This window comes from Musa acuminata, unplaced genomic scaffold, assembly GCF_036884655.1.
Source record: "Musa acuminata AAA Group cultivar baxijiao unplaced genomic scaffold, Cavendish_Baxijiao_AAA HiC_scaffold_1108, whole genome shotgun sequence".
Lineage (NCBI taxonomy): Eukaryota > Viridiplantae > Streptophyta > Magnoliopsida > Zingiberales > Musaceae > Musa > Musa acuminata.
Window position 1 is genome coordinate 112,499 of NW_027021321.1, and position 12,500 is coordinate 124,998.

Here is a 12,500-nt window from a genome sequence, read left to right on the forward strand (position 1 = left end):
GAAGAATAGCGAAGCACTTTGCCCTAGTCTCGTCCTCCGTTTGGCCAGCACGAGAATCAATCTCGCTTCCTTTCTTGCCTCCCAAGTTAGTTCCGCACAGTCACTGACCTCATCTTTTCCCTTTGTGCTTTCCTTCGTGCAGTGACGGCCAATGGCAGCAACGATGGTAACGCGAACCTGCTTTACACTGGTTCTTTGATGACTACATCGTGCATCTATCTAATGTACGAAGCCAATAAAAGTAGAGGCCGATCTTGTTGCGTGAAATCTCGATGTGTGAGTGCTCGGTGGAATCAAATAAAGTTGGATTCTGCTCTCCTCTATGGCTAGTCGTGCCAACTTTATTCGAATGCTTGAAGGAAACCATACCACCGACATCACATTTCTTTTCTCAAACACTATGCCAAACATGACCGACATCACTTCACCCAGTAGAACAACTCCAACCTTTGGAGTAATTTTGCATCAATGGTACATATATTTCTCCCAACATGTGAAGTAGAACGACCTATCCATATGTGATTAGTTGCCTAATGTCACAACACAACACTAACAACTAGCACAATAATGTTTAAGGATTAAAATGAACAAACATTATCACTGTGCACTCCAGCCACATGAACTATTTCCTCCTTCTTTTCCTTTGTTTCCTGTTCAACGACAAACAACAGAGGACAACTATACTACCACTTCCAAAATGTTAAACACCTCAAAAGTGTCAATGGACATACTGGCGCAACTAGTATAATCACAAGCTTAACTAGATGATTAAGCATAGAACTAAAACTGAATCGAATGCAAAGCCCAAGAATGAGATTAAATCCAAAATGTCTGCATCCAAGGCCACCAACAGTATTCTTGTTTACACAAGTCCAATATATCGAATCCCAAAACAAAAATAACCAAGAAAGCCCAAGAAAATAAATGAACAATATTTCATTCTATGCTTTTCTTGATAACATAGAAGGTAACATCATGCCACGAATACACACACAAGTAAATGTAACAATTAAGCCGAGTGAAAAATCCACTGAGTAGATCAACCAATCTCGAGCTTTAGAAAGCATTTCAAGATTCCATGAGTAGATCAACCAAGGAAAAATGTGTCTTCCGACGTGTGTATGTGTGAGAGACAGATCTATACTGCTATTTAATAAAATAACATGATTAAATTTAATACAAGGGAAATAAATTAGGAAAGGCCATGATGCCCTGCATATCTAGAAAATTTTCATTATATTAGTACTCATTTAATCGACCAATGGTGAGATCAACTAAAAAACGGTTGTATATGCCGGCAACAGTATCCGAATATAATAAGACGACCAATCTTGCATCATATGTGTTCTAACTCTACATCAAAAATTTACCACCACAAGGCTACCATCAGTATCCGAATATAATAAGACATTGATGCCTTGGAACATTTACAAGAATACTAACAAACCAAGAACATACCAGCCCATTAAAGGTCTCATCTAGAAATAATGATTTCAATAAACAGAAGGAACCTACATGAACATAAACTAAAAACCCTCAGTTTAATATAGCAGGAACCAGAACCGAGTGAGTACTTAAACTTCTTTATATATACCATCCTGACATTCAGAATTTGCCGACTCAAAACTCCTAACTAAGAGGTGATTACTTCAGTATCGTACAGAAACAAGAATGTAGAACATCGATACTAGTCCTAGAACGTAATACAATATGGTAGAATTCTTCAAACCATGCAGTCAAAAATACATGCCTTTACCTAGAATATGAAATACATATTGAGTATGTGTGTGTATGCAGTATCTATGAATATAAGTCTACACACATATATACCACAAGGATCCAAGGTTAATTCACCCAAAGGAAAAGACCAGACATCTATTGATGATTTTTTCCCCCTTTGTTTCCTTTTAAGCTTTCCATAGTATTTAAATTTATTTCTATTGTAGATCGAAAATGTTCCATGAGCCGGATCATGTGATCCAAGTCATAAGTAATTTCTAGCAACATAGGTACAACTCACTCGGGTACCTATTGAAGCCAATACTTGCATGATTATTCGAGGCACAGAATCTTTTACTTTTAAGGTAACAATCATGAACATAAAAATTGAATCTCCAAGTCTTTACACTTTTTCACAGTACTTGTCAATGTATGACTTGAAGAAACTACATGACCCTGTACTCCTCATCACTAAAGTACCTTATTTGCTGGTCCAACAAGATCCTGTGAACACTAAATCTCTATGTTTCAGTATATGATACATCATACATCCTTGGCTAATATCATTTCCGACAAACATAGCCAACCAAGAATGCATCAATCTTGACATCATCATAGACCCATACAACTAATAGTAACTACAACGATCTTGAACTACTAAGTACTCCAGAATTCCCAACAAATGTGGATAACAAAACTTGAAGGTATTCAGAGAGTATGAAGTAGTATTAATATTGCAAAAGCATAGGATATAGATCGTGATAGCAAGATCCAACAGCATAGAACAGAAAGCATCTTTTACCAAAGCTAAGCATTACATTTTTTTTTCACCCAATGAAGCAGAGGAAAAGTCCAAAACCAAGAAGGAAGCATCATTACACCAGTAAAGTCATTAACTTTGCAACCAAGAGACCTTCTCGGACGCAAGTTCGAGTTCCATGGAAAGCTAAAACTGGGGTGGGGAGTGGAGAAGAGAAAACAGGAAGACAAATCACAACCTTCACCGGCCTTGTACCATGCCGGTGGGGTTGATCCCGAGAAGCATGTTGTTACCTCCGGGGAGGTAGACAATGTTGGGCGACCTGGAGAGTGTGGTGGCGATCTCGCGAGCAGCCTCGATGCGGCGGAGCTCGAGGAGACCAGTGCCCGCAGTAGCGGTAGCATCAGAGATGAGCTTTGCAGCCTCGCTCTCACCCTCGGCGCGGATGACGGCAGCTCGCCTCTCCTGCTCTGCACGGGCGACCAGGAATTTGGATCGCTCGGCTTCCTGCTGAGCCACCTGCTTCTTCTCAACGGCGCTGGAGAACTCGACACCGTAGGAGAGGTGGGTGATGGCCACGTCATCAAGCACGATGTGGAAGTCGCGGGCGCGGCGGACGAGGGCATCGCGGACGAGGGCAGAGACGTGAGGCCGCTCGGTGAGCAGCTGGTCGGCATTGAACTGCGCAACGACAGATTTAAGGACCTCGTTGCCGATGGAAGGGAGGACTTTCTCGTCGTACTCGGTGCCAAGGGAGGTGAAGATGGTGGGGAGGCGGGCGACGTCGGGGCGGGAGAGGAGGCGGAGGGTGAGGTTGACCATCTGCAGGTCCTTGGTGCCGGAGTTGGAGGTGAAGGTGTGGGGACGAGTGCGGATGTCGAAGATGAAGGGTTTCTGCAGCCAGGGGACGAGAAAGTGAGTGCCCTCGCCCACCGTCTCCGGGAGCACGCCGCGGAAGCGGTCGAAGAGCACCGCCCGCTGGCCGCCGTCCACCGTATAGAGGGACGCATTCAGCAGCGTCGCGCTGACCCCGAGACCAAACGCTGCTCGCGCTACGTTCGTTAGGAACGACACCGCCGCCTGCCCGCCGCCCGCAGCCATCTGCTTATCCTGATCGTTCGATTCCTCTCAGAGCACGAGGAAGGGGAGATGACGAGATGGGTGGCGTGTGGAGGAGGAGGAGGAAGGATAACTACTGACGACGGCGGCGCTGCAAAACCCTAATGGGGTTCTCGATTTGACTTCCTCGGTGGGGATTTTATCCGCTTTGCTTTCATTCAGGGGAGGAAGCGGCGCTGTAGAAGCTCCCGCTCTCCTTCCTCGGCCGAGTCACCAGTCAGGGAAGCGGCGATTCTAGATGCTGACGCCACAGGTAAAGAGGTGGTCGCCTCTTTTCCTCCTCTAATAGAAAAACGTGTTTCCCTGTTTGGTGATGAGGTCAGGACACAGGAGCCGCACCCAAATGGACCAGATCATAGTAAGCTTCTCACATTTGACAATGATACACATTGTACGATCTACGAAATGCTAAAATTTAACCAAAATATAATCTAAATCAAAATACTAATTAAAAATTATTGAAATTGGAATGAGGTTCGATGGCTTATATCAAGTTTTTCCATGTAAATCGGTTCGGATTTGATTCCCTTTTTTGGTTTTAATTTGAACATCCCTAATCGCAAGCATTTAGTTTGTTTTCATATTTCTCGAAAATATTTTCTTCACTTGTAATTAGTCAATTGAGATTATAAAAATATGAATTAATTATATATTATCCTTTATAATTAGTTATTCTTAGTATTCTAATTTTTATATTTTAAAAAAATATATTAAAATCTCTATAATTACAAAAGTGAGGTAATTAATTCGTCAATAAAATTTTTTTCTTGATTTTTAACCTTATGAAATCATTTGTTTAATATGGATAAGGATTTTAATATTTCTCATTCATAAATATAAAAAAATAAAATTAAAATATTAATATTAAAAATAATTAATTACTTGAGATAATCTATTATTAGCCCTAAAAATATTCACTTCTTCCACCATTCACGTTAAGATATTAATGCTTAATCATATAAATTCAAATTAATACATGAAAGCCACGGCAACGTGAGGCCAAATCTCGGAGAGAGGGTTATAAAGGGGAAGGTGAAGGTGGTGAGCGGAGACCTTCTCGTCATCACTTTCTCTTTCTCTCGGTTAGGTAGTTCTAGTGTAAGAGAAGGAGGAGGCAGAGGAGGAGGAGGAGGAGGGGGGTGAGAGAAACCGATGGGGAGGCAGCCATGCTGTGACAAGGTGGGGCTGAAGAAGGGGCCATGGACAACAGAGGAGGACAAGAGGCTGATCAACTTCATGCTCACCAATGGCCAATGCTGTTGGAGGGTTGTTCCTAAGCTTGCAGGTCCTCCCTCTGCTCCATTCATTTGATTTAACGTCAGTGATCGCTAACACAGTGAGCAAGATGGACTGCGTTCATGCTTATTTTCTGTCTTCCTTTGTTGTAGGACTTCTGAGGTGTGGAAAGAGTTGCAGACTAAGGTGGACGAACTACCTCCGGCCTGACCTGAAGAGGGGAATGCTGTCGGAAGAGGAGGAGAAGATGGTCATTGAGCTCCATTCTCAGCTGGGAAACAGGCATGCTGCTGCTGCTCCCCATCTTCCCTCTTCGTTTGCTTCTTGTTTCTTTTGTCTTATTGTAGGAATTTTCTCCTTGGAGTGGCTGCACTAAGCAAAGCTTTCGTTTGTTGTCTCAGATGGTCTAGGATCGCATCCCATCTCCGTGGTAGAACTGATAACGAGATCAAGAACCACTGGAACACCCACATCAAGAAGAAACTGAGGAAGATGGGGATCGACCCCTTGCTTCACAAGCCCCTCATTCCTTCAGCAAGTGGTGTTCCCCATCAGGAGCAGCAACAAGCGGGTGCTTTGGCTGAGAGGATGGAAGAACAGGAGAAGCCCTGCTCAGGAAGCTCTTCTGAGAAGGCTGCAGAAGGGCAAGTTGAGGAGAACATACCAAGCACGGCTTCTGAAGCATTCCTGAGCAAGTCTCCAGGATTTTGCACCGACGAGGTGCCCATGATTCTCCCCCATGACATATTAGCCTCATGTGCTTCCACTCCCACGGCCTCGTCTTCCATTTCGACATCATCAACGTGCTCTTCTTCCAGCTCCTCATCGAAGGCAGCGGAGATCCAACTTCCATGCACGGAGTGGCCAGAATCAACGTATCTCTGGGGTTTGGATGACTTGAATGGATGGGACTTCATCTTCGATCGGAGGGATGAAGAATTAGGCCTCGATCCTTTCAGCCAGTGGCAAAGAACCGCTTTTGATCATGAATCCTGAACTCTGAGCTGTTCTAATCTCATTCTCCTTCTGTAATTTCTAATTGCCGATAGAACAAAGCAGAATGATGACAAATGTTTACTCCATCTTTATTCGATCAATTGAAAGTCCGATACTTCACTCTTAGATCATTCAATCTAAAAAGAAAATTTACGATGAGACACAAACGATTACTTTAACACAAAAAATCCACCATTTTCTTGCACCATTCAATTTCGCTTGAAATATTAGCCGCATTATGCGCAACGCATGAACAGTGGATACCGACGCGGCCACGTCGTAGCTTCCTTCACCACGCAGCGAGTAGAAGTGTAAAACAAGCATTTGTTTGACCAGAGGAACAAAACGAGGAAAGCATCGAATTGACGCTATAAATCAGTGGATCGCTGGAGGTTGAAGACAAAATGTTGGCGGACATGAGTGCCTCTTTTGTTTCAGATGATTAAGCTCTGTTGCCCCAAACAATTCCTGGAGGCATACCGTATAAGTTTGACTCTCTGTTCTCGTCGCCATCCATCTGTTTCTCCTTAACCATTTATCACTGGAAATTGTTGGCTAATTAGTGAATGACTTGGGAACAATTATGATCAACTCTATCTTCCCTACTGCACCATGTTCTACACTTGTGAGGGTGTTAATTTAATATGCTAATGTACATAATATTGTACAGCTTCTATTTGTTGTCTTAAAACCAATACTAGTGAGGCTGTATCTGGGAACATATTTTTAATATGCAATTAGATAAAATTATGGAATATTAAGTGTTTAGTAAACAATAGATGAAGACTATATCTTAAATGTGTTGTGTACTTGGTAAAATTATATTTCAAAAGTTCATTGAATATTTTATGATAAATTTATCCTTTTAATATATATATAACATTTGTTCAAAAATAAATTAATATTTTTATTTAAAATAAATAAATAAAATAAATAAATGTATGTATGTATGTATGCATGTATGTATGTATGTAATCTTATAAACATTTTGTATGACCCAAATATATAATAAATAAAAAAATATAATCATATAAATAATTATAAAATAATTTTATAACTAAATATATAAAAGTTTAACTTATAGAAAATATAAATCATGTTACTTTCTCATGAAGTCATTTTGATAATTTTATAATTTTAGATAACGTCATAAGATATTTTAGAAATTTAAAAATTATATTAGCATCTCGTAAATACTAAAATACAAATGCTATCCTAAGGTAATATCAACATTTAAATATTTTTATTACAGCATACAAATAAATTATGATTAAAAATTAAATATCAATTCACGTTTGAAATATACATTGATCACTCAATGCATGTTTCAAATATATTTATAATTATACTCTGAATCATAAAAAAAAAAAAAAAAAGTGAAAGTATAGGCCGAAAAATAAGACTTACTTTTGGCGAATACAATGCTGTATATATTGTCCTATTCGATCAGAATTTTAGTTCCCACTGAAAGCTACATTCTATATGCATGAATCTTCCACCAACATGCTTCTGATGCTAAAAGCTTCATCCTTGAACTCACATTTCTAGACCAAGTATTTCTTTTATTTCTCATTGCTTTGTTCCTATATTGAGAGCTCCATTTGAGTCATGATAAGGATAAGAAAGTGACTGAATACGATTCCTTGTGTGAATCTAAGAAATTTCCGACAGAGCATTGGAAGAATTCTATCCAACTGAATGCGATCGAATCAGGTAAAAACACAGTCTCTGAATGCCAATCTAACCTTCTTAAGATTCATATGGCTTCTGTTCTATTGTCTCTTTAAGACCTAGAATTTAATCACATGGAATATATATATATATATATATATATATCCAAACCTATTCACTTTTATGAGTCTGAGACTAAACATGTCATGCGGATACAATCCACTTTCGTATGATCGGAATTCCTCGAGGTTATGCCATCCATCATGCATATGACCTATACTTATTATCAGGTATGAATTATATATTTATACTACAATACGAATTCATCAATAATTTTATTATTCTCTTTTATCAATAATTTTTTTATTATTAAAGAAACGTCACACCTGAATCACCCATGACGAGAGATGAGTGCACCGGAGAGCGGATCTCCGGTGGGCCCTTCCATTTACGACCTGGCCACCGAGTTCAGGGCCTCACGGGATTAGGGAGCAGCAAGTGCATCTCCTTGAACTGAAGCACTATCAAATGACAAGAGAAGATGCTTCAGATCATGCGATGATTCGCCTCCCTGTGGAGTCTGAGAGGATGATGCATGATGAGGTAATATATGGAGGTGGTGTGATATATAGAGTAGACGTGCTGTGGCGAGGCATGGGAACTGCACCTGCGGTGTTGTGGATAACGTAGCCTTTCGGAAAGCCATATAAACAGAAGACGGGGGCTAATGGGAGTCGCACTAACGCAAACAAAGAAGAGTGTTCCAGTTGTAGCTTGTAGATGGATTCGAGGTTTAGGTGGATTGCAGGTCATGTGATTTCTATGTGCTCGACTTGTGGTCCGGAATCAAGTGGGACTATTGAGTTGCAGCACTCATTGGATGCATTTGTACGTAGGAAAATTCTATGTTAAGGGAAGCTTTCGAAAGCCGCAACTTAATCGTGTCAGATAAAAGCAACACGCACTTGCCTCTATCATTCTGCTAAGTTCTAGCCTTTAGAAGACGCGTCCAAGTGGACTGCAATCGGTGCTTGAAATCTTCACGCAGAACATGCATCGAAGAGTAGAAAAGCAGGACGGTGGCGTTATGAGAGAGACAGAGAGAAAGCACCGGTCATTTTCCTTCGGTCGCCGTTTGTCTCCGATCGTAGCACATCTACTTCAGTGGTGTCCCTCTGCTTCCTTAGGTCATAATTTGGTTAGGTCAAGTAGTGCTGTTTTCCATGTGTTTCGAAGGCCTTTAATCCCAACCCGATTACAATTCTTCATTGAAAGTAAGATTGTATCTATTAGATTGGTAGAGCAGTGACCAAAACACTTCAACTAAAATCAACACTCATCAAATTGGATAATTCTTCTATGGCCCAAATCTCCTTTTCTTAATTCTATTCCAATATATTTTACTTTTTAACAATCGAAGTGTCCTACGAAAAAAAGAGAGTAAGTCTAGTTCTTTGAAGGAAAGAGAATAAGGTGGTTGATCAACATTTATATCGAATGGATGCCGAAAATATTGAGAATCTATATGTTGGGATGATGTATATGCTATCACTATGTTTTACAATATTGCTACAATGGATAACAAGTAATATTATAGTTATTTCGATTGATACATATGATTTATTAGTACATTATTGTACAAGTGATAGGTTGTAGGTTGAAAAATGTGAGAACGTATAAAGTGTTATGAATGAAAGATTAAAACATACGTGATGCAGGTTAATCACAATACATTGAACTTTAATCTCATCGTCATCAGTGATTTTTTATGGTAGTCTATGATATCATCAACAACCATAGGTGATAGAAAGCTTGATCAAATTTCATTGATATGATCTCTATATATATAGGCTAGACGAAAGGCTTCGATTGGAGAAAGGAGCAGGAGTCAGTGACAGAAGTAGGGGTTGTGATCAATGAGAAGGAGGATGATCAGTCGCTTGTTGTCATCAAGGAGATATCACTAAACAGTGAGGAAGGAAGGATAAATCTTGCTCTAAGAGAAGAGATGTTGTGATACCATGATAGATTACAATGTGATAAAAAAATTTGATCAAATTTTATTAATGCGATATCTATTAATAGAGGTTAGAGGAGAAGATTTTCTTTAACAAAATCAAATTAGGCAAGAGAGATTGTCGCATGCAGAAATCTTATCTTCTATCAATAGGAACATCTAAATCATGCATGTAACTGTCACGAAGGTCATGGTGACATGCATCGTCATCCGTCGTCATATATGACATAAGATGTCCCTTTCGTCAACTGACACGTAGGTCAAACAAGATAAAACTCAGTGCATGATAACAAACAGGTGGTGTCCATAATCGAAGGAAGTCTTAGAAGAGTTGAGAGACGGCGAGAGTGTGGGTTTGGTAGATACAACAAGTGCTACATGAGTGCATGACTCGAACAGCGATTCAAAAGCCCACGAGCACATCTACCTCCTTTCCCTGTCTCTAATTACCCACTTACACTCTTCGTCCTCAAATACTATTATCGTCTTTCTTCTTAGCTCGGCGTTAGATAGGTTGTTACGGTTCACATGCATAGGAACCTTAACCACAAGTCAAAACATCCTTCTTTTGCTATATGTACTCCTTTCCTGGAAGACTTGGGATCTTCATGCAGGTGGTACTTCCTGTATCATTTCTTTTGTAGGTCCAAACCCCAGACACGAGAGAGAGAGAGAGAGAGAGAGAGAGAGAGGGTTTGCAGGTCGTGTTGAAGGTTTGGGCAAAAGATCAACCCAGCTGCCGGATTGATACCATTCATTCATTGTTGGGTGAGCGATATCCATGCCTTGCTTGTGTCAGGTGATCAGTCCTTGCGTTATCGACCTTGTGTTCGTTGTCTGTTCGACCTTGAATATGAAGGGCAGGTAAGATGCTATTTTCGATTTATAGTTGACTACTTTAGGATTCAACTGAGATAGAGCAGATCAAGCTGCAAGTTCAACAACCACATATGGCCTATGAAATTAACGAAAGCATAGGATTTCAGTGTATATATTTATATGCATCTAAGAAACACCATTGTCATGCAGAAAGCATAAGAAATTAGGTGGTTCACTGCAGTTAGGAAATACCTGACCAAATTTTCTAGGATTACTTGAATGAAACCTGATTTATTACAAGCATCTTGATGATCAAAAATCATATGGAAGCATATCTTAGTCAATATTCTGATCTTGGTGCAATTATTCTATGGTCCAGTCTTGAGTGGGGGCAGGGAATCAGACATATCCATGAAAATTGTTAGCAATATATCAGTTAATAAGCATATATTAACTACAACTTTATTAGTTATATTCAATTGCAGGAAACAGAGTAAAAATTTCTTATCATCTCACAAAAGCAAGCAAAGCAATACACTTTCATTCCCACTTCTTTTTTACTATCTCTCTCTCTCTCTCTCTCTCTCTCTCACACACACACACACACAAAGATACACACGCATTCGTATGGAATGATAGATGAGACCGACGATAGATCGGAGGTGGTAGATCGTGAAGGACCTTTATGAGGCAGGACAAGGATCTGTGACGAGCTTTCATGTAGCAACTTGATCAAACAGGGATTCCATGGAAGTGAGAGGTGAGGTCTCTCAACTTTTTATGGGGTCTCATATTAGAGTAATGATTGTCAGCAAGCAGCTTCCATCCTTCTTATGCGTCGCTAGTTGCCAAACCCTCATTCGTCGTAGAACACCGTGCCACGGTGCCTACCTTTCAATCTTCTCTCTGCTACCGTAGCTACTTCGAGGCGATGACCAGCCTCTTACGTTGGTACACGTGCATGCATGCAAAACAAAGGTGGCTCCTTGGCCGACCATATCTAACCATTAGATCTTGTGACAGTTAAACTAGTGAGATAAAGTGTACAAAATGCTTAGCCACAAAGTTGTTCCCTAATTTACGTGCCACTACATCAATCATGTACAAAATGTTTCATTTAGGGGTAATAACTAATCACATTGCCATGGTGTAGATGATCACTAGGGAGGGAAAGCATCACCATTGACTGTTTCTTTCGTCGAGTTATGCGTATCTATTCGGTTCGAATTAGATGTTGATTTATCCCCCAAAAAAAGGGTATATTCGAAAATGCTTCATTTGGCCTAGGAAATCACAGAATCCTCATAGGTTCTGTAAGAAAATTGAGTCGATATTTATCTCAAAATTCTTCTACTCATCTATTCTCTCTCCCTCTGATTTCATGATCATGATTAACACTTTCCTTAGAAGTTGGATATTATTTATGGGAATCTTATCGTTGTCCGATATTCCTACAAGTGTGAGTATTTTTTCATATCTAAACAAGATTTGGAATCCTATATATTTGTCTTGTGACTAGTCTTTGTATAAAGGCTTATTGATTAGTTTTAAATCTATAAATTCCAGATATAATCTATCTAATATGCATTATATTGACTTAAAGCCAACTTAATTGAGTTTCTAATGGATAGATAGGTGGGATTGATCTCCAATGAAGCTTATCAGATCTTTTTACCAAAAACTTAATGGAATTGAATTGGGAATCATATCTACTTCATTATACTTGCATTGGCTTGTTATCTAAAAATATTTTTTATTTTGTTTCTCGTGATTATGTTTAAATTATCTTTTAAAGGATTTTAATATTTTTATTTTTATCTTTTAATGAATTAATTAGATAAAATTTCAGAGATAATGATCTATTGGTTTAAATTATTAATTTATACATATAAATATATGACATCTGTATGTATAGATTCATCCAAGTCTTAAGTGTTCAGGTTTATAAGGCTTAGATACATAGTTCAATCTATTTCTTTTAAAAAAGTTCAATATAGTTTTCATTTTTTTTTTTACTTCAATCTTGATTTCTTCTTATTCTATTTGATTTGATCTTGGGCTAATAATATCTTATTATTACTATTTAAGAAAGAATTGTAATAGTCTTAGGTAAATAAGATAATCTTATTATGATAATTTATATTTTAAAATCTCTTAGGTAAA

At 39.1% G+C, this 12,500-nt stretch overlaps 2 protein-coding genes across 3 annotated transcripts; one reads left to right on the forward strand and one right to left on the reverse strand.

Moving 5' to 3' along the window:
* Positions 1 to 2,499: 2,499 nt before the first annotated feature.
* LOC135666539 (prohibitin-3, mitochondrial-like) lies at positions 2,500 to 3,823 on the reverse strand. Its single transcript, XM_065178130.1, has one exon. The coding sequence runs from the start codon at positions 3,578 to 3,580 to the stop codon at positions 2,720 to 2,722; it is 861 nt and encodes a 286-aa protein (XP_065034202.1). The 5' UTR covers positions 3,581 to 3,823; the 3' UTR covers positions 2,500 to 2,719.
* A 722-nt stretch (positions 3,824 to 4,545) lies between these two features.
* Positions 4,546 to 5,931, forward strand: LOC135666546 (transcription factor MYB20-like). Of its 2 annotated transcripts, XM_065178138.1 has the most exons (3): positions 4,555 to 4,883; positions 4,987 to 5,116; positions 5,236 to 5,931. In XM_065178138.1, exons 1-3 carry the CDS (start codon positions 4,751 to 4,753, stop codon positions 5,828 to 5,830), a joined length of 858 nt encoding a protein of 285 aa, XP_065034210.1. In that variant the 5' UTR covers positions 4,555 to 4,750; the 3' UTR covers positions 5,831 to 5,931. The 2 variants fall into 2 exon arrangements, with proteins under 2 accessions (XP_065034209.1, XP_065034210.1); XM_065178137.1 differs by having other exon boundaries at positions 4,546 to 5,116.
* Positions 5,932 to 12,500: the final 6,569 nt, after the last annotated feature.